Source organism: Theropithecus gelada, chromosome 14, assembly GCF_003255815.1.
Source record: "Theropithecus gelada isolate Dixy chromosome 14, Tgel_1.0, whole genome shotgun sequence".
Classification (NCBI taxonomy): Eukaryota; Metazoa; Chordata; class Mammalia; order Primates; family Cercopithecidae; genus Theropithecus; species Theropithecus gelada.
Window position 1 is genome coordinate 67128390 of NC_037682.1, and position 22549 is coordinate 67150938.

A 22549-nucleotide genomic window follows, 5' to 3' on the forward strand; every position below is an offset into this window, starting at 1 on the left:
TATTTAAAAATCAACTTAATTTCTACTGTGAATGCCCATCCTGCCAGATCATCAAGAAATTCAATCTCAGCCTTTCTCAGAGCTCTCTGACCAAGGTGAAGCAAAGGTCCTGTGTCTTACACAGTGCCCAAGCACCAGGGCGCCCCCCGGTCAGCAGACATCAGCATCAGCCCACTGTGGTCACTATGGTGATGCCCACTTGCCATCCTGGCCCATGTGGTTCCCTTACCGTGCTTGGAGAAGAGGTCTTGGTGAGGCTGGGAACATGGGAGCCCAGCCTCCCTAGGTCACCGTGCATCCTGCCCCTTGGAGGTGAATTGCTTCCGTGGGCCCTGTCTCAGAGGGTACGTGGCACCTTGCTGCTCATGGAACCCACAGATTGCTCTGTCTCTGCCCCTTCCTCTTTTCCAGGCTTTATTTTAGGGAAGATGTTATTCTTTTCCCCTCATCCTCAGAGCCTCCCTCTCTGCTCACACCCACCACAACACCCAGCAGAATCTCCTCAAGGGACTCAAACTCTGGAAACAAAAGACAGGAAGGGAAATCTTTGCAACCTATTACTGCTTTCTGACATGTCACAAACATCCCCTGAGGACAGGAACCCCAGAGCCTGCTCCCTGCTGGAATGAAAGCAGAGAGAAGAAAGGGAAAAAAGCCCAAGGGAACAAACACATGAATTAATATTTGAATGAATTGTCCTGCTGGGACAGACTAGTCTTCAACCAGCCACATCAGGAAGCCAGGTGGGGGAGGCATGGAACAGGGGATCCCCCCAGAGGTGGTGGCTGACATGAAGCTTCTGAAATGTGGGGAAATCCAGAATTTGCCTCATGATGATCTCAGAGAAAACGAGATGGGAGAAGAAAGAGAAAGTGTTAGACCCAACCAGAGTGTAAGTCCTGTAGGAACCTCACAGGCAACATGGGAAGAGGAGGCAGAACCAGGAAGTCCAAATGAGCGCTCTCCAGCCCAACAGTTCCTTCCCTATGGCCCATGGCATCCTGGCCCTGGACTTGGGGAAGCCTTGGCCTGCACACTCCTAGTTACAGGGAGCTTGCTTCCTTCCAGGGCAGCCTCTTCTAAACTACTGTCCACACTGCGTGTAAGTCTTTTTTTTGAAACACTCTATCGCCCAGGCTGGAGTGCAATGGCACGATCTCAGCTCACTGCAACTGTTATTAGAAAGGGTCCAGATCCAGACCCCAAAAGAGGGTTCTTGACTCTCATGCAAGAAAGAATTCAGGGCAAGTCCATAAAGTGAGAGCAAGTTTATTAAGAAAGTAACGGAATAAAGAATGGCTACTCCATAGGCAGAGCAGGGTGTTCCCGAAGGTAAGAGGAGGAACGCATCCACCCTAGGTACAATATATGTTTATATAGGATGAAAAAAGATCATGGGGAGATGTGCTCTGCTACAAGGGTTTGTGATCAAGGATTTTCTTAATTACTATATTTTGCAAGAATCGATATTATTATCTTTAAAGCAAAATTAGGAATGCTTCTGCTCTCAGGACATCGGGATATCAGGACACTCCTAAGTCTGGGTCTATTTAGTAAACATTTTCAATCTGTTCCTTTAACCATCAACATCTAGAGGCTAGGAATGCCCTGACTTTCTGGGAATGTAGCCCAGCAAGTCCCAGCCTCATTTTTCCTAACCCTCAGTCAACATGGAATCGTTCTGATTCTAACGCCTCTGACACAATCTCCATCTCCCTGGCTCAAATGATCCTCCCTCCTCATCCTCTTGAGTAGCTGGGACTACCAGTGTATGCCACCATACCTGGCTAATTTTTTTTTTCTGTGATGGAGTCTTGCTCTGCTGCCCAAGCTGGAGTGCAGTGGCACAACCTCAGCTCACTGCAACCTCTGCCTCCCAGGTTCAAGCAATCCTCCTGCCTCAGCCCCCCTAGTACCTGGGATTACAGGCACGCGCCACCATGCCTGGCTAATTTTTGTATTTTTAGTAGAGACAGGGTTTTGTCATGTTGGCCAGGCTGGTCTTGAACTCCTGACCTCAGGTGATCCACTCGCCTCACCCTCCCACAGTGCTGGGATTACAGGGGTGAGCCACTACGCCTGACTGATTTATTTTTATTTTTATTTTTATTAGAGACGAGGTTTCGCCATGCTGCCCAGGCTGGTCTTGAACTCCTGAGCTTAAGCAATCCTCCCACCTCAGGCTCCCAAAGTGCTGGGACTACAGCTGTGAACCATCACACCCGGCCTCGGCATAAGTTTTCTTCCAGGGAATTTTTCGCTTTTAATTCTGACCTCAGCCTACATAGAAAAATGTAACTAAATTGCACTCCACTTGCTCACTTATATTCAAATGACCCTGTGCCCATAGCAACTTCTCCAAGATTTAGTTTCCTCATCTAAAATATGTGCACAGTAATAGTATCTGCCTCACAGAGTTTTGTTAGAGAAATGTAGGCAGAGTACTCTGTGCCCTTGGCGTTGGTTGCCCCCTTCCTGCAGAGGATACCAGTGAAGTGCTCAGACTCTGGAGCCAAGATGTCTGGATTCAAATCCTAGCTGGACCACTTATTATCTGTGTGGCTTGAAACAAGTTATTTTCTCTCTGTGTCTCAGTTTTATTACATGACAAAAAGGGATGATTATGGTATCTACTTCATTTCTTAAAAATGATTTTTGACGCTTATTTCCTTCTCCAAGTTGTTGGTAGGGACGTATATACTTCAGGAGGTTGTGAGGTTTCAGTAAGTTACGCATTAGTCATTAGAACAGTGCCCAGCATATAGTAAGTGCTTAGTAGGCATTAACCGTTATTTATCATTATTTCCTTTCTTATTTCTGACAATCAGAAGATGGTGATTGCGCCCCCTCCCTGCACACACACAATATTCTTGTCCCCTCTTTTTCAAAAGTTGCACATAGGCGGTCCCCGCCCAGGTGGAGGGACATACTCCAGGGTGTCCATGGGCATCTTCACAGCTTGGACCCAAAGCTGAGCCCATCCTCTGGGTATGACCTGATTCATCCAAGAGGAGCAGTGACAGTGGGAGTGAAGATTGACGGGACTGGTGTGTTGGTGCTTTGGGTAGCATTGGTGGTGATGATGGAAGTGGCGATGGAGATGAGGCTGGTGACACTGATCTCAGTGAAGACAATGGTAGTGATGATGATGATAGAGACAGTGATAATGACGTTGATGATTCTGATTATCATCATGGTGGTGGTGATTCTGGAGGTTCAGGTGACAGTGATAATGGTGATTGTGCTGGTGGTGGTGATCACGACAGAGATAACAATAGCAATCATCATATTGTGATGGTAATGTCATGACTAAATTTGTCATTTAGTCACAATGATATGGGTGATGTGAATGAGGGTGATATTTAAGCTGAAAGGAATAGAAATGATGACGATGATTATGGTGGTGATTTTCCTAAAAATGTTGGTGATTATTATGATGTTAATAGTGGTCATGACAACTAACCCATGTGGATACTGATGATGATGAAGTTTAACCACAAGAATTTCATTCATTCTTTCAAAACCACTTGTTGGGTACCTGTAGGGCCAAGAACAAATGGAACACTGCAGGCCTCAGTTGCTCCTGAAGATATGACAGGGCCCTCACCCTCTCCTCTCCAAGAGCTCTCCTCCCCAGCCCACAGCCCACTCTGAATGGGATCGCTGGTATCCAGCAGACTGTCCTTGGTTTTATGTCTCCTTCAGGACAAGGACTCTCCCTCTAAGCAGAGCCCTGGGGAGTCCACAAAGAAGCAGGATGGCCTAGTCCAGATTGCACCAAACCTGACTGTGATCCAGTTCATTAAAGGTAAGTCAGCTTAGCCCAGGTTATGGGGAGCGAGGGCCAGAGGGGCCCTCGAGGCTGTACGGGATCCAGTCCTTCCCGCCTTTCTTGATTCATCTTCTCTACCTGCAGACCCCGTGTGAGCACCATCTACTTCTTGTGAGTCTTTGCACATGCAATCCTCTCTGCCTGGACCATCATTTTTTATTGCTTTCAAAATCTCCCCTATGGGCCAGGCGTGGGCCAGCAAGGCCACTTCCCTCCCTCTTTGGCTCTCAGAACCCTCAGGGCTTCTAGATGAGTTCAGGTCTGAGCCTGTGCTCCTGAAGGTCAGGCCTTCTATGACCCTTCCTCTATGACCCTTCCTACCCTCCCACCCACCACTGAGCCTGCAAATGGGAGGCCATCAGGAAATTGTGAAATTCCCAGGCAGTGGCATGGGCAGAGAGAGCTCTGGGATAAAATCCAGAACCTGGGCTTTTGTTCCTGATCCCTGCTCTCTTCTGGGCCTCTGCTTCCCCATCTATATAGCAAGGAGGAGACTCAATGATCTAAGGTCCATGAGGCTATTATCCTGAGACTATGAACGCAGTCTATCAGTAACCAGAGTACGCATTATGACCAGGCCATTGTTTCTCAAGAGCATGACCCCAGGAGCATTGAGTGAGTGCCTGCCGTGTGCCCAGCTCTTACAGAGCTCCGGATGGCAGGTCAGAAGACTTGGATTTGAGTCCTGCCCGTAACAGTGACCAGTGCACAATCTTAAAGAAGTTAGTTTCCTTTTCTAAATTGAGTTTCCTCATCTGGAAGATTGGGTCAATAATCCTTGTTCTGCCTGTCTCAAGGGCTATCATGAGAATCAAATGAGATGAAAAATGGAAAGCCTCTTTATGCTATTAAAAAAAACTGCACTCATATATAAGGTACAATTATTTCAATTATTACTCTTGTTCCACTGTTGTTCTGACCATGCCCTAGGATAGTAAACTGAGCTGCCTGTGGTTTAGGAGGGTACTATCCACAGGGGTTGCTTCATTCCTTACTGAGGATTTCTGCAACAGGAAGGAATTAGGCCTATTCTTGGGAAGAACTTCCTAAGATTTGACGTTGGGGCAGGACATGGTGGCTCACACCTGTAAACCCAACATTTTGGGAGACCGAGGCAGGAGGACCTCTTGAGCCCAGGAGTTTGAGATCAACCTGGACAACATAGGGAGACCCTGCCTCTACCAAAAAAAAAAAAAAAAATTAAAGAATTAGCCAGGCTTGGTGGTGCATGCCTGTGGTCCAAGCTACTGGGGAGGCTGAGGTGGGAGGATCGCTTGAGCCTGGGAGTTTGAGGCTGCAACGAGCTGTGATCTCACCACTGCGCTCCAGCCTGGGTGACTGAGAGAAACCCTGTCTGAAAAAAAAAAAGACTTGATGTTGGGATATCGGTAATCTAGCCCCCAGTTTTTTCAGCATTCTCAGGGAAAGAGAGGGCTTGGACTCCATGCATGGTGCTGGGCCTAGAGGCAGGGGCTGGGACTCCCTAGCCTCAGGCCACCCCCAGATGCTATTAGGCCCCAGAACGCTGTGCTGCTGAATTGCTTATTAATCACTGCTTGGGCTTCTGCCCGGAGGGAAGCTGCTGAAATTGGAACCTAGAGCAAGTGTTCTAGGCCAGATTGTCTCTGGTAGTTTCAGCTTCTACATGAGCCTGCAGGGAATCAGGGCAGGGGTGCCTCAGGCCCTGTGGCCAGTGAGCCAGCCTGGCTTCTGCTGAGCTCCAGGGGCCAGTCTGACTCTAGGGTCTGGCCTTGACCACCTGGTGCCAAAAGGAAGGCCAAGGGAGGAGGAACTATGGTCCTTCAGCTGGAGGTGCCCTATACTCTTGGGGAAAGATAATTCCTGAACTAGGAAAGGCCCCTGTCAGATGAGGGAGACAGTCTCTGAGCTAGGGGAAGCCCCTGTCTAATGCAAAAGATACAATCTCTTTGATGGAGGATACGTGGTCCCCAAATGGAGCGAGACCCTACCTTGGCTGATGGAAGAGACCTGACCTCTGTGATGGAGAACGCCCCTGTCTGATGAGGGAGACGTAGTCCTGGAAGTAGAGGAGGTTCCTGTCTAAGGGGGGAGACATTGCCCTTGAGTTAAGGGAAGCCCCTAACTAATTGGAAGAAGCATAGTCCCTAGATTGAGGGAGAACCTGTTCTGTTTGACAGAGGATACCTGGCGTCTAGCTGGGTGAGGCTCCTGGCTGATGAAGAAGACAGAGTCACTGACTTGAGGGAGGCCCTGACTTGTCTGATGGGGGAGACACTGCGCTGTGCTAAGGGAAGCCCTGTCTCATGGAAAAGATCTGCCTCAGAGCTGGAGATGGGCCCTGGGATTCCCCTGCAGGTAGCCCTATCTTAGTGAAAGGCATAGCCTCTGCCCTCCAGGAATTTTCCACCTATTCCGGAGCCAGGTTGTGGATGCTGAGGAGAGATGGGGGATGGCTATAAAGCACACTGCAGTGATCAGTGCAGGAGAATGGACTGGAAGCAATCCATGAAATGGAGCCCTCTGGAGTCAGGCAGCCAGAGAGGCACAGGAATGGGGGAGGGAGGATAGAAGGGAGGATGGACCTTGTACTAGGAGTCAGGAGACCCTAGGAAACTCCTGGCCTTACACTGGCCTCTGGATGAACTTGGGCGAGCCCCTGTCCCTCTCTGGACTCTACCATGCAGTAGGGGCACCTGTACAACCTGGGCCATGCCAGACTGAAATTCATGGCTCAATATAAGGCCTCAGACGCCCCGGCCAGAGCAGTTCATGGCAAGAAGGCTGAGCAGCTACCTGGGGTCAGAGCGAGCCTCACACCTCTTCACTCTAATGCTGGTTAAATGCGTGGTGTGCAGCAAGGAACCAGGGACAGGAGGCAGACCTGGCACAGAAAAAAGGGGGAATTCCACAGTCCCCACCCACCCCGCCCGAACTGTTTGTGTCTTTTATTTTCTGCCTCCCAAGGAAACAGATCCTAGCCTGGCCCAAGGGGGCCAGGGAACCAGCTGACTTGGCCCTGCTCTGAGGACAGACAGAAATCTTCCAATAACAGAGGCCCTGGTCCTGCTGCTGCAGGAACAGAAGGAGCCCCCACCTGGCCCAGAGAACCCCCATGGCCCCACCAGCCTGGTCTGGCAAGTGGTTTGCTCCTCTCCCTCCATATCTTATATTTGACTTCAGTCTTGCCTACTGCAGGCAGAAACACATGTTAGTGGAGAGAGGATTTCACGTGTCGAACAGAAAGTGTCCTTGACACTTTCACCTGGGCTGCCCCTGCCAATGAGCATCACCTGGCTGCTGGAGCCCAGAGAGGAAAGGACTTTCCCACCCTTTTGTGCCCTTCAGTTTAGCAGACTTGCAATGGGGGCACCAGTGAATGAGGCACCATTTTAGGAGCTAGCAGGAGACTGGGGAGGTAATTTTTTGCCAGAACACTCACTTCTTTTCCTACCTCCAAGCATTTGCCCCTCCTGGGTCCCTACTCAATTCTTTTCCTCCTTGCTTCACCTCCCCAGATCCCCGCCCCACCAATTCTTTAGGCCCTAGCTCTGTCCCGCCTCCAGGAAGTCTCCCAGCACCAAGCTGACTCAGATTTCACCTTCTCTGGAGGTCTTTGATTCTGCCCCAGACATATTGACATTTGATTACATATTAGTCCATATATCCATTCATTCCTTCCTTCATCCCATGAATTCAGGTGCCTCCTATATCCCAGGCTCTGGAGATTTAGTAATCAACACAACAAACAAAACCCCCTGATCTTTTTAAAGAAAGCTTATATTCTGGTAGGGTGACAATAAAACAGCTAGATGAGTGAAAATATAGTACATTAGGTAGAGGGCTATGGAGAAATACAAGCTAGGGATGGGTAGGTCAGGGCAAGGAATTGAGACCTGTGTTTGGGACGCAAGGGAGGATGAAGGCCTGGGTGGCTTGGAAAAAGCTGTAGCAGGACAGGATGGAAAGAACTGTGTGGGGCAGGGAAGAGAAATGAATACGTAGAATAGAAAAAATGAAATGACATGGGATGGGATGGATGAAATTGAATCAAACAGGATGGCATGGACCAGAACTATATGGAACTGAATAGAATTGAATCAAAAAAAAAAAAAAAAACATATCAAATAAGATAAAGTCTAACTCAATGGAACGAAATGAAACAGAATTTCAAAAATGAACTAGAACAAGGGCCAGGTGTGGTGGCTCACGTCTGTAATCCTAGCACTTTGGGAGGCCGAGGAGGGTGAATTACTTGAGGGCTAGGGTTCGAGACCAGCTTAGCCAACACGGCAAAACCCATCTCTACTAAAAAATACAAAAATTAGCCAGGCAAGGTGGTACACGCCTGTAGTTTCAGCTACTCGGGAGGCTGAGGCACAAGAATCACTTGAACCCAGGAGGCAGAGGTTGCAGTGAGCTGAGATTGCACCATTGCACTCCTGCCTGGGCAACAGAGAGAGACTCTGTCTCAAAATAAACAAATAAATAAATAAAATAAAAAAGGACTAGAATAAATGGACTGGAATCAAGTGGGATAAAATTGACTGCAGTAGATTTAAGTGGAATGGGACAGGTTGGAAAGGAATGGAACTGCTTGAACTGAGCAGGGCAGGAGGGCAGTCTTTGCTGGACGGCTTGGCTGCCCTGCCTGCCCTGACCTCCTCTGCACTCACCCCCACAGTCTTCCCCAGGGTGCTGCTGCAGACCCTACGCCACCCTATCTTCCTGCTGGTGGTCCTGTCCCAGGTGTGCTTGTCATCCATGGCTGCCGGCATGGCCACCTTCCTGCCCAAGTTCCTGGAGCGCCAGTTTTCCATCACAGCCTCCTACGCCAACCTGCTCATCGGCTGCCTCTCCTTCCCTTCGGTCATCGTGGGCATCGTGGTGGGTGGCGTCCTGGTCAAGCGCCTCCACCTGGGCCCCGTGGGATGCGGTGCCCTTTGCCTGCTGGGGATGCTGCTATGCCTCTTCTTCAGCCTGCCGCTCTTCTTTATCGGCTGCCCCAGTCACCAGATTGCAGGCATCACCCACCAGACCAGGTGAGTGTGTGCGTGGGCACATGAAGGCAAGCCTGGGAGGACAGGACAGGGAGGACAGGGGCCCTGGGCAGAGGCCAGGATGGTGGGGCGCCTGCTGCCTCAAATCTTGCCTCCCCACCTCTGCTTAACAGCCCTTTGGAGATTGGAGTCAAGCAGTGGGGTGCTCCAGAAGGCTCCAGGGTAGGTGTCAGGCACCACTGGAAGGGGCATGGATGAGACTTCAGGGGCAGAAACTCTCAAGTCCAGGAGGGTGTGGAGGCTGAGACAGGGCAGAGCCACCCATGGGATGGCATCTCCATAGTGACTAAGCCCTGTGGGCCCAACAGAGATGGAACAGAGGCCGCATCACAGGAGCCAGGACCCAGCTCAGCCAGAGGAATGGCCTGCCCAGAAGGGAGCATGCTCTCCATCCCAGGACGAGAGGAGATGAGAGAGTGAGCAAGGGACTGGATGGCCCCTATCAGAGAGGCTGCAGAGGAGACTCAGGCACTGGGAAAAGATTGGACAGCAGACCTCTGATATTTTGGGTTTTAGAGCTTGGGAGCTGAAATTCTGTTTTTCCACTACTCTAAAATTACAGAATTCTTTTTCCCCATCTGTGAGGCAGCACCTGCCTCCACCCTCTGGGAGGAAGTCTCTCGATTTCTAGCTCCACAATTCTCCATCACACCTTTACCCTTGGGAGCCTTCTTGGAGAGGATGTTGGAAATCACATTCCTGCCTCTTCTCCAGAATGATTTCATTTTTCCTGGAAACTGCTCCAGGCTTAAGTTGGCCCAACACTCAGCTAGAATTTCCCAACTTTTTCTGTCCCCGCCTCTTCCTTGGCATCTTCTGCCTCCACCCAGGTGCCAGCTTTCATCACCGGGGGTCCTCCTGCATGGCTGTCGGGGGCTCAGCTCAGGGCCAAGGAGCAGCCAGCCCCTCCCCATCTGTCCCAGCTCCCACCCTCGCTGATCTCTCCCCCATCTCCCTTCCCTCCTCCCCCTTTCATTCTCTGCCCCTCTTTTCCCAAACAGGGAGGCAACTCCACTCTCTAGACTGGGGCCTCCTGTGTGCAGAGCCCTGTTCTAGGCACTGCAGCGGGGGCTTTAGCCACGTCCTCAGGAAGTCCCTGGTCTGAGAAGGGAGCCAGGTCCTCAAACAAATGATTTTTAGAGTAAAAAGTCAATGGATATTTTATCACAATGTGTTCAACAGTGCGTGGGAGAAAAAGTCAGCTCATCCCACACGCCCCATCTCTCTTTTCTTCTCCCTTTCACACCTCAGCTTTGACATCTCATGTCACCTGTGTTCTCACCTAAATTCTTGCGGTTTATTCACTAAGCTCTGGGTTCTAATTCACTGAAGAGACCATTTGGGACCAACTGAGCTAGGCAAGAAGAACTTTCCCTATTCCTGCACAACCACAGGTCCCAACAGCTGCAAGAACCGAAGGTCTCCCTTCGCTCAGCGTCTTCCCCTATTACATCTCATTGAACCCCCACAGGATCTCTGTAATGGGTCCTCTTATTGGACCCTTTTCACAGATGAGTACAGCAAGGCTCAGAGAGGTGAAGTTACCCCACAGCTGGAATCGGGTAGAGCCTGGAGCCAGGACTGTCCCCACAGAAGCAATCAGCTCCAGGTGGTCAATGAGAGTGAGGAGCAGAGGAAGGGCCCCCTAACTCTTATCTGCTCAGCCTTCCAGCTGCTGGCAGAGGGTTCTGGGAGGTGCCTCTCCCTTGGCAGAGTCCCCTGGCACCGCCTCCTGATGGGCCCTCAGTGCAGACAGTGCCAGCCTTCCCACTCCCACCCCCACCCCGAGGGAGATGTGCCAAGACGTTGTCAGACACACACCAGCACTGTCTGGCAGAGGAGGAAAAGGAAATATTTTGTGTTTGATGATCTTCCTTCCCTCTCAGATGGAGTGCCCCCTCACCCCAGGGAGGGAGAGGAGCTCACTTTGCCCCATGCCCCACTTCCCCACTCCGCACCCTGGCTAGAGACTGTCTCCAGCTCCTGCTCACCCTCTTCTCCATGGAACTGAGATTTCACTAAGCTCCAGTCCCAGCCTCACTGATCAGCCTGGCCTCTGCCCCACACCCACCCCAAGCCCAAGACAGGGACCTCCAGCTTTCACCTCTGGCCTTCTCCGCAGCCTGGCCACTGGACCCCTGTGTGACCCTGAAAGGCACAGCCTCTCTGAGCCTCTCTCTCCCTGGCAGGTTAGCTGTGCTTCCCCCTAGTGTGAAGCCAGGTGACACTCTAAGTCCCAGGGGCCACCTCCCTGCCCTCCTCCCAGGGTGACCTCCCCCTCAGACTAAGCCTCCCTCTGACCTCCTGCCCCTGCCCACCTTCACCTTGCTCTGGCCACCTGGAGCTGGGGCACCCCGGGGATTTGGGGGCAGGCCCTCGGAGGGAGGCAGGTGAGACTAAAATGTTTCCTGGACACAGTGAACAGGGTGGTGGGAGTGAGACTGCAGGATGGCCATGACAGGCAGAGAAACTGAAGCCCAGAGAGGCAGGAACAGGCTGGAGATCCCACGGGTGGTCAGTTCTCCTGATCGGGTCCCACACTCATAGCTCTGATTTTCTGAGAAAGGAAGCAATCATTGATTTTTGGAGAAAGGAAGCTCATTGAGGAAAAGATACTCTTCATCCGACACTAACTTCTGGGAGGAATTTATCTTGTATACCCTGTAGAAGGGTCACTGAGGTGCAGAGATGTTTGAAGAAGCTCAAAGGCTCGTAGGATCTAGGGGGCCTGTCTCCATACTTGCACACCTTCATTGCAAGGAGCTCACTATCACACCATCATCGGGCAGCCCTGATGGTGAAAATCCTCCGTGTGGAGCTGAAATCTCTGGCCATTGCTCTCAGCTACAGGGCTGAGGAGGTCCCCGCTAGTGGCCTAAGGGAGGGAAGCCAGGCCAACCCTACTGACCTTCTCTCCCACCAGTGCCCAGCCTGGGCCGGAGCTGTTTCCAAGCTGCATGGAGGTCTGCTCCTGCCCATCGGACGGCTTTAACCCTGTCTGCGACCCCAGCACTCGTGTGGAATACATCACACCCTGCCACGCAGGCTGCTCAAGACAGGTGGTCCAGGATGCTCTGGACAAAAGCCAGGTGAGTCAGGCCTCTGGTGGCAATTTCTGCCCCTCAGGGCCCTGCCTGCCCTGTCTCTGTGGGCCTGTCATACTCTCCACCTCTGCAAGCTCTCACTCTCTAGCTCTCTTCTCTCTGTCTCTCTCTGTTGGCAGATGTAGAACATTATTCTCTCAATAAGCTTTCATCAGCCGGGCGCGGTGGCTCACGCTTGTAATCCCAACACTTTGGGAGGCCGAGGCAGGCAAATGACCTGAGGTCAGGAGTTCAGACCAGCCTGACCAATATGGTGAAACCCATCTCTACTAAAAATATAAAAAATTAGCCAGGCGTCAGGGTGTGTGCCTGTACTCCCAGCTACTCAGGAGGCTGAGAGAAGAGAATCACTTGAACCCGGGAGGCAGAGGTTGCAGTAAGCCGAGATCATGCCATTGCACTCCAGCCTGGGCAACAAGAGTGAAACTCCATCTCAAAAAATAAAAATAAAGCTTTCATTGCCAGCCTGGGCCCAGGGCACAGAGGTGAACCATTCTGGCTTCCAGATCTCTGTGCAGGGGAGATGCAAAAGGAAATAACTCACAGGAATTCCAGAGGTGCTGATAGGTAAGACCACTGGTCGCTACAAGTACATACAAGGATGAAAAGAGACACATCCCCCCTGGGTGGGGGTGGTCCCAGAAGGCTTCATGGGAAGTGGCATTTGTGCCAGACATTCAAGAATGAATGGGTAAACTAGGACTTGGGAGGGAAGAGCTTTCCAGGCAGGAGGAAATGGCCTAAGCAGAGGTTTGGAGGAACACACATGTGCAAGCATGCACACACAGTATTTCTGTTGGAGCGGAAGCACAAGGGTTCATGAAGGGAAGGCAGGGCCCAGAAAAAGAGGGGCCTTGAATGCCAGGCCAAGAATGGGGACTTTCTGGAGAGCAGTAGGAAGCGATGGATGGGTTTTCAGCAAGGGAGTAACAAGTTCAGATCTGTGTTTGATCACGCTTGAGGCCATAGTGTGGGGGCAGGCGAGCAGAGTACAGGACATAGAAGGCCAGCGAGCATTCAGTCAGTCAGTCAGTCAACAAACTTTCACTGATCTCTTCCTCTGGGCCAGGCCCTGTGCTAGGAGCTGAGGACTCAGAGCCAAGGGGCCCAGTGGGGAAATGAAGGCAATGTAATCAGCAGCAGTGCATTCTGAATCTTAGGAAGGCTAAGACCAGCCGGTTCCTCCTCCCCTTTTTCCTCAGTTTCCCAAAATGACAAAGGGGGACAATGTCTGCCTTCTCAGGCCCCCAGGCTGTAGTGAAGCCTGGGGGATTTGTCGGGGCAGCAGCATCAGGCTGGTTGTTATGACAACATCTCCCTCTCTCCAGAGTCCTCTTACCTCCCACCCTCATGCTGGGCATCAGCATCTAAAGCTGAGGCTCCTCCAGGGAGAGACCTGGGCTGCACCGGCTGGTGCAGAAGGACATGTTGATGGTGCACAGTCCTTTAGAAGCCAGCCAGGCACCACCTGGGCCTGAGAGCCCTTCCAGAGGCCCCCAGGCCTTGGCAGGTGGAGCAGTGAACTCCTGTGGGTATGGGACCCGGTTCAAATCCCTGTTCTGCCTCTAACTGGCTCTGTTACCTTAGGCAAATTATTTAACCAGTGCCTCAGTTTCTTGGTCTGTAAAATAGGGGAGATATTATTGAGTGCCTACTACAGAGCAGGAATGTACTGACTAAATGCTTTACCTGGATGAATTCATTAAATAGTAAGCAAAGAACCACATGACGTTATCCACGAAAGCACACAGCACAGTGCCTAGGCAATTTTAAATACTCAGTAATACACATTCCTATTACGCCCATTGTACAGATGAGAAATGGAGGCCCAGGAAAGGACCAGACATTGCCCAGAGTCTCAATACCAGGGCTGGGACTAGACACCAAGGCCCTGGCCTCCCAGTCAGCCCCCTCTTTGGAACATCACGGAGGCTTGGATTTAGGTACAGTATTTGGAGGAGGGTGCAGCTGAGACCAGGCTAGCACTCAGGGACTATTGTCATGCTGGGCTGGAATTGTGTCTTGACATGTCTGCCTCCTCGGATTGTGAGCATCTTGGCTCAGGGATGGGTGGCTCAGCACCCAGCACAGCTGCGCAGTAACAGCTTATGAGTACGTGAGTGAATGAGGTAAGATGGGGCAGGTGGGTGACTGCACAGGTGTGGTGCTGAATGCTGTGGGGGAATGAGACTCTGAGGCAGCAGAGGGATTGAAGTCATTCATGAGAAAAACTTCCTGCCATGGAATTAGATGAATATGAAGGGTCAGGAAAAACCCAACTGAAGGGTCAGGAAAAACCCAAGGGTCAGGAAAAATCCAGCCTTTGCGTTTATCCCAGCAACCCTCTGCTTTTGAGAAAAGGAATAGGGGCAGGATGTCTCTCTCCCAGGAACCTTGCCTTAGCATTTCTCCATTTCTTGTCCCTCCATTGTATCTCCAGCCTGTATTTGGAGGCTCAGGGGCCACTTTTCCTGCAATGTAAGATGATATGCACTTAGGGGTCACACAGCTTCTTGTGTGAAAGGTCTTCAGACCCTTGTGTGAAGGATCAGCACAGCTTCATCATGCACATTGGCTCTGCCGGCCAATGGAGAGTGCCTGGTCACCCAAGCCTAAGTGCTCACATGCTCACTCTCTCCTGCCTTTCTCTTATTCCACCTGCTAAGTAACTTCAAATCTAAACCCTTTTATCCATACACCCCCAAGCCTACTCTGTGATGGGCCCCTTGGCCTGCATCCCTGATCTGGTCCCTCCTCCGTGCAGCCCCCAGAACACCCTTTGTACCATCCAGTCTCATCTACTCCTGGCTTAAAATTCTCCCAAGGCCCCCAGCATCCACCTCAGGGATTCCGAACCCTTTTCACACTGGGAAGTGTCTGCAGCTGCCAGGGCTGGAGGTGAGAGGCTCAGAGGGCTCTAGCTGCCCAGGCCAGCTGGCCACTTTAAGGGCTGATGGGACTAATCCCTGCACACCTGTCTCCCATCTGAGGCCCTGTGTGGCTGGGGCACATGAGTCTAGAAGCTCTGGTCTATGGGAAAGTAAAGAGAAGACCAGGCCTCTTGGCTTGGCCTGGTTTCTATCGGGTGCCCGCGGGCCCTGGCATTCCAGATCACTTCTCAGAGTCCTTAGCTGGAGGTTTTCCTGGCTACCTAAGGAGTGAGTGCAGGCTGGGATCAAACACTCCAGGGGACCAGCCTGGGGGCGTGGCCAGTCTGGGGATGTTTTCTTACAGTTGGGGTGTAGAATGTGGGAGAATGATGCTCTTCTGGGTCCCTGCCTCTTCTCTACTTTCTCTCTGTTTCCCTCTCCCTGCTCACAGCCTCAGCCCAGGCTCAACTCGAGCATAGAGAGCCCTTGAGGTGCCTGCTCCTCAAGCCATCTTTGCTCAGCCAATGGGTCAGGATCTCGGACGCCCAGCCAGCTCTACCCCAAATGGCCGTGGGACTTGGGCCTCTCACAAGCCTTCCCTGCTGCAAGCCCTTGGCCAGCTGCCCGCCCTTGGAGCTCTTGAAGTCTCTTCCTCCTCTTCCCACTCCAGGTTTTCTATACCAACTGCAGCTGCGTGGCGGAGGGCAACCCCGTGATGGCGGGATCCTGCGACTCGACCTGCAGCCACCTGGTGGTGCCCTTCCTGCTCCTGGTCAGCCTGGGCTCGGCCCTGGCCTGTCTCACCCACACACCCTCCTTCATGCTCATCCTAAGGTGAAGGTGGGGGTGGGGCAGGGGCAGGTGGATACCAGGAGGTCCTTAACCAGAAGCAGAACAAGGAATTCTGAGGGGGGAGTTCAAGGAAGGAGGCCACTTGGGTGTCCTGGCCCCCACAACATGGCCTTAACTGTGTTCATCCCATGGCAACCTACTGAGGCAAGGTTTTCTCCCCATCTTGCAGATAAGAAAATTGAGGCTCAGAGAAGTTCAGGAGCTGGCCCCCGTCACATAGCAAGTGTTGGGTGGAATAGTACTGGTTCCCTGGCCCAGAGCCCAGGCTCCTACTTGCCCAGGGGAGAGGAGGACATATCTAGGGCCCTGTCCTGGCCTCTGGAGGTGAGGACATCATACCTGCAATGGATGAGCTGCAGGAGGTGCATGTAGGAAACCAAACTGTGTCAGTCCGGTGCATGATTCTGAATGCTGCTTCAAGGCTACATATAAGCGCTTATCAGGTGCCCACTGTGGACCCAGCCCATGCTGAGCACTGCCTTTTGGGCCAAGATCTTTGTGGCCCTCATCCTAAGAGTGCCTGCTGGCCCTGACAAATTGTCACCTGAGTTCAAAATCAGGGTCTCCTGGGGTGAGGACTGGGATAAGAGGACTGAATGAGAAAAAAAATTTTTTTTTTGAGAAGGAGTTTTGCTCTGTCGCCCAGGCTGGAGTGCAATGGCGCAATCTCGGTTCACTGCAACCTCCTCCTGGCTTCAAGTGATTCTCCTGCCTCAGCCTCCCTAGTAGCTGGGATTACAGGCACCCACCACCACACCCAGCTAATTGTATTTTTAGTAGAGATGGAGTTTCACCATGTTGGCCAGGCCAGTCTCGAACTCCTGACCTCAGTGATCCACTTACCTTGGCCTCCCAAACAGCTGGGATTACAGGCGTGAGCCACCACACTCGGCTGAGAAAAACAGTTTTTCTATTCTGTCACTCAACAATCAACACAGAAGACTTCTGCAACAAGTGTGGGGGTATTTTCCCACACACCAGGCACGCAATTAATTCTGCAGTGGACCCCAACCGGTGTCCTCCAATTCTATTCTGACACGATCTAGCTGGAGACAGCATCAGATCCCACAGGCTGAGTGCTCAGTCCCACAAGACTTCCCCTCCACTTCCCGCGCCAACCGCAAGCCCCAGGCTGTTTTACCAGTGCTTCTGACTGATCAGCCATACGCTGGGATTTCCACAGCCCCATCTTTGAGTTTGCTTTATTTGCTAGAGTGGCTCACAGAGCTCAGGAAAACATCTACTTTATCAGTTTATTATAAAAGATATTACACAGGATACAGATGAAGCAATGCACACAGCGAGGTATGGGGGAGGAGTTGTCATGCCCTCCCTGGCTGCACCCTGCAGGGACCTCCGTGTGTTCAGCTATCCGGAAGCTCTCCAAAGCTTCATTATGTAGGCATGATTGATTAAATCACTGGACATTGGCAGTCACCCTAACCTTTAGCCTCTCTCCCCTTGCTGGAGGTTGGGGCTGAAAGTCCCTACCCTCTAATCCTGCCTTGGTCCCTCTGGTGACCAAGCCCCAACTTGAAGCTCCCTAGGGGCTGCTCACCATCAGTCCACTTATTAGCATACAAAAAGACACTTCTCACTTTGAAAAGTCCAAGAATTGTAGGAGTGTATGCCGGGAAGACCAGATACGTATCTCACAATATCACAGGGACCTCAGAGCAAGATAATTTCCATTTTCCTTCTCCTGGGATTATTTTATTCACTATCTACTTTCTAGGAAATTAGAAGGGAAATAGAGCCCCTTGCAAATACTAGAAGACATGTAGATCTAGAACACAAGCCGGCCTGGGAGAGAAAATAGAGGAATCAGATGCCCAACAGGCAGCCTGACTAAAAGGAGTTGAGAACACAGCCTCAGGACTGCGTGGAGAGGGCCCTGACCGCTGTTGGCCATGAGATCCTGGCCAAGTTATTGAATCTGTCTAAGTGTCAGTCTCCTTATCTATAAAATGGGGCTAATGTACATCTCACTCATGGGAGTGATGTAGGGTTGCAGGGCAGAATTACTGAGCCCGTAGTGAGTGCTCCATAAATGCTGGCCACTGGTGTTGTCTGGCAGGAGCCAGAGGATCACAGGCTGTGGCGTTACAGTATTTGGGGATGCTGGGGAAGTGTCTGGCTGTCCCAGCTCCAGGTCTTGCCAACTGTAGGAGTAAGGGGAGAATTTGATGGGACCAGTGGGTGGAGGAAGAGGAGTGATGTCTGTGACCAGAAACATACAGAGGTCAGCACAGGACCCTGATGGTCAGTAGGTGTGTTGTCTTGTATATGGGACCAGGCTCTGCAGGTTGAAAAGGGATGGGGTACGTCCCTGAGCCCCCCAGCTTAGATCATCAGATGGGAGGGAGGCTGGTGCTGGGTGGTGGGAGAGAAGGGCATGATGAGAACCCTTCACCATTGATGCCTGGCCCCTGGGGGCTGGAACCCCTCCAACCTCATGTTGCCCATGTCTCTGCTTATTAGAGGAGTGAAGAAAGAAGACAAGACTTTGGCCGTGGGCATCCAGTTCATGTTCCTGAGGATTTTGGGTAAAGATCTTGCTTGGGACCATTGGTGGTGATGGGGTCCAGATGCCCACTGTGTGGCCAGGCCTGGGGCACAGGCATGAGCGGAACTCAATCCCTGATCTTAGGGCTCACAAGCCCATGGGGTGACAGACCTGGCCCAGCTCTCCTACAGTGGGGTGTATAGGCAGAGGCTAGACAACCCATCAGGAAGCTACCTCAGATACAGGGGTGGGGCGGGCTTGAGGGCCAGAGAGCCAAGAGGCCCCAGTAACCCAGAGCCCCTGAGGGGTTGTATGTGCCAGGGAGGGGGCAGGGCAGGACAGTGGGCCTTCATTATCCCCTGAGCACCGCCTCCCTCAGCCTGGATGCCCAGCCCCGTGATCCACGGCAGCGCCATCGACACCACCTGTGTGCACTGGGCCCTGAGCTGTGGGCGTCGAGCTGTCTGTCGCTACTACAATAACGACCTGCTCCGAAACCGGTGAGACCTGGTTTGATGGCTTGTGGGAAGGGTGCTGGAAATACTCTCAGAGTCCCAGGCAGGATACCAGCAGGCAGGGGAGGTTTCATTTAAGTCTACCTGCTAGGTGACAGGTGCCATTATATATTCAGTGCCGAGCTCACCAGTCCTTCAAGCTAGACACTGCCCCCCTCCTTTTATAGATGAAGAAAGTGAGAGTTAAAGCAAGTAGCCCAAGGTCACACAGCTAATAACTGGCAGAGCTGGGCCTTGACCACAGCGTCTATGCAGGAACTTGGGGAGAAACAGAGGAGCAGCCATGCTGCAAGAGGGACTTGGGGTGAAGGGCTGGGGAGAAAGCTCTGTCTAGGACACAGGAGGCCTGGGTTTCAGGCCCAGCTCTGTCTCCCTCATCATGGGACTTACCTGGGGCTCAGTCTTCCCATCTGTACAATGGGGAACTCAAAGGAACCTGAAGGCACAGAGGCGGCTGGCCTGGGATGGATGTGGAGAGGACTTGATAGCAGGGCTGGGGACAAGGAGCTGTTCACTTTCAGCTGTGAGGAGGTGAGGAGGGCACAGTTCCTGTGGGCTGGGACTGTCCACAGGGGGCTTCCTAGAAGAGGAAAAGTCAGACAAGGGCCTTGATGGTTAAACAGGGGAGCGGGAACCCGTTTGTTCTTGGGACAGGTGGGGCAATATAAAATTCTACTTGTCAGGCCCTCTGAGCCCTTAGGCTCGGAGACAGGCAGGGCCAGCCCAGGCCACAGAGCAGAGTCCAAGACATGGCAATGAAGATGGCCAGGCCTCTGCTCCCACCCAGGGCTCCTCTGCAGAGCCTCTCCCTCTCCTTCAGGGAAGAGCTGCAGCAGAGGTCAGTGTCTCCCTGAGGCCTCGGTGCCTCTGATTTCACAATGAGTGATGACTGCTGATGTCCATGCCCTGGCCTGGCCGCTCTTGAGTTCAAGGGTTCCCATTCTTTCCCCAGGTTCATCGGCCTCCAGTTCTTCTTCAAAACAGGTTCCGTGATCTGCTTCGCCTTAGTTTTGGCCATCCTGAGGCAGCAGGACAAAGAGGCAAGGACCAAGGAGAGCAGATCCAGCCCTGCTGTAGCGCAGCAACTGCTAGTGTCAGGGCCAGGGAAGAAGCCGGAGGATTCCCGAGTGTGAGCCGTCCTGGGGCCCCACCTGGCCAAGAGTGGCAGCCACAGCAGTACCTCCTCTGAGTCCTTTGCCCAAGATTGGGTGTCAAGAGCCCTGTGTTCCATTCTGGCTCCTCCACTAAATTGCTGTGTGGCTTCAGGCAAGACACTGATGCTTTTTTGAGCCTTTGCTTGCTAGTCTGAACCAAAGAGTTGTTTGGGCATTTGCTGTGTTGGCCATTTCTGAAGCAAGAGGGTCTTCCTCCTCCTTCCCCCAGCCAGCCAGCTGTCCTGGAGCCAGGCTTTCCTGGGTGGAAAGATTGCATACCTTTCCCTGGGGCCCTTGGATAGCAAAGTGAGCCATAGTGGGCCAGGCTGCCCCCCATGCTGGGCCCCAGCCCAGGTCTGCACTCGCCTGGATCACCCTCTCTGAGCCTCAGCCATCTCCTGTCAGGTGGGAATGAACTTGCCAGCCTTCAGGCTCTTTCAGCTGTGACCATCTGTGCGGTCAGTGTACACTCAGGTCTCCTCCCCAACTCCAGCAGCCTTTAAGAAGTGTCCCTTTGGCGCCCCCTGGAGGCAGAGCACTGAGCTGGCCCCTGGGTAGACTCCCACAGGGAGGAAGGAGCTGGCCTCAGGTGTGGGACACCCAGACTTGGCAGGGCCTTCAGAAGGCCTGTGTGGGGGCCCCAGGAAGCCTTAGCTGAAGCTGGGAGACTCACTCTCCATCTCAGGAAGTTCTAGCCCTTGCCCTCAGGGAGCCATGGTTGAGGGTGAGGCCCAACACCTGCCTTAGGGGCCCTGGGTGGGCAAGTCTGGGCCCTGGGGCAGGGAGGAAGACTCAGGCCCACACTTGGGTATTTTCTAATTTCAGACAAACACATACTCAGCGTGCACTCACTGATTCCTACACATTGCCAAGATTTCACACATGTGACCAGGGGCCACCAAAGTCCCTGTGACCTTTGTGACTAGGATCCTAATTTCTCTATTTTCTCCTGAGTGCCTGGGTCTGTGTTACTTGGGGCAGCATGCATAATGTTTAGTTCTGTGACACTGTTTTTTGGGGGGTGGCACCTGGTTCTCTGGATTCCTGGGCTGGCGTCAGGCCCATTACTGTAATGCCAGGAGCAGTAAAGCTCAGCTCTGTGTAATGAGTGATGCTATGGCTTGCTCAGGTCTTATGATCCAATCCTTTTCTACATCGACCCTTGTTTTGTTTTAAGGCTAGTCTTATCTGGCCTGGTTATTTCCCTGCGGGGAGGAGAGAGTTTATTAATCTGCTCCCAGCCCAACCTATTGCCACCCCACCTCACTGGGACCTGCTGCTTGGGAGGCAGCAGATAGGGAGCCACAAGCAGTGGCTTCCTGGCCCTGTGCTTGGGGTGGGGGGAAGCTGGGGTCACATGTGGCCCTTGCCTTCTGAGCAGCTCCCAGTGCCAGGGCTTTGAGATTTTTCCACATGATAAAAGAAAAGGGAGGTAGAGAAGTTCCGATTCCCTTTTTATTTTGCTGGTTGGTATCTGTAAATGTTTAACAAATATCTAAGCATGTATGTATCAATGCCAAGAATTTCAAAGTCTCCAACAATATGAGGCTTTTAGGATGTTTATATTCCTTCATCCCTCTTGTTTCCCAGGTTTTGCAGGGGAAAAAAAGTCTGGAATTATAGATACAGCTTATTATTAAATTTGTTCTTGCATAATGTCTCTTCTATTACAAAAATTCTTTCTTTATAAACTGCATTAGAGGTTTGCAACAACCACATCATTTCCATTAACTTAGATTTAAGTTTTACTGGATTCATTGCTCACCGTTATTGCTTGTATATTACATCTTTTCCTATCTTTATATTCTGGTTTAATTTTTGTTTGACTGAGTGACTTCTTCTACTAATGGTTTCAAAAATGGAATAAGGTCACGAGGATTTCTGAATCCTCACCTGTCCAAATTATCATTCACATTTTTCAGAAGAGGAAACTGGCTCAGAAAGCACAAGTGAGTTCCCCAAGATCACAGAAAATAAATGATGGAGCCAAGGTTGGATGTGAAGACCTTGTGGGAACTGAAGGTTTTATAATTTGAGGAGCCCTCTTTAAGAAAAATATACAAAATTATAAACGTAAAATTAGGTACAAAGTACCTATATTTACCTATAATGAGAAAAGAATGCAAAACAGATACATCACACAATCCCCCCAAAATGCGTAATACTTTTATTAACTGCCCTGCATAACCTCTAAAACACATTTTCTCCCCTGATGATTAGAAGAATTTTCCACAGACTAGCTTCTGGCTCTGTACATTTCAAGCCTGGTTTCTCCTGTTTCTTCTCTACTGACCATATACTTCCTGGGCTGGGTGCCATGAGACACATTCATATCACGATATGGCAACTTAATATCACCATGCCAAGTGAGTTGGGCAGTGGGTAGAATTCCTAGAAGCTATTCTCTACACAGAGATTACTAGCAATGATTTATCTATACACAGAGAACCACATAAATATTAATACATCCTGTGTTTCAGAGGACCACATAAACATGTCCTAATGAACCCAACTCAAATCAGTCCCCCACTCAGCTTCCCCTTGGTCAGATCCCAGAAGTGCCCATGGCCACTCCAATTATCCCATATAAAGGAAAATTGAAACACAAACGAAGCTGGAGTGGGAAGAAAATAGTAATTTCGACTGTGGTTAAAGTATCTTACCTTTGCAAATTTTA

The 22549-nt window shown here is 51.4% G+C and overlaps 1 protein-coding gene across 4 annotated transcripts in view; it reads left to right on the forward strand.

Moving 5' to 3' along the window:
* Positions 1-21674, forward strand: part of SLCO2B1 (solute carrier organic anion transporter family member 2B1) — a 54520-nt gene extending 32846 nt beyond the window's left edge. For all 4 annotated transcript variants that reach the window (XM_025356583.1, XM_025356585.1, XM_025356586.1 and 1 more), the window contains 7 exons: positions 3706-3808; positions 8496-8853; positions 11795-11960; positions 15516-15679; positions 18179-18243; positions 18583-18703; positions 19671-21674. In XM_025356583.1, the coding sequence (XP_025212368.1) occupies positions 3706-3808; positions 8496-8853; positions 11795-11960; positions 15516-15679; positions 18179-18243; positions 18583-18703; positions 19671-19851 (1158 nt within the window). In that variant the 3' untranslated portion in view covers positions 19852-21674. The remainder of the gene's footprint in view (positions 1-3705; positions 3809-8495; positions 8854-11794; positions 11961-15515; positions 15680-18178; positions 18244-18582; positions 18704-19670) is intronic.
* Positions 21675-22549: the final 875 nt, after the last annotated feature.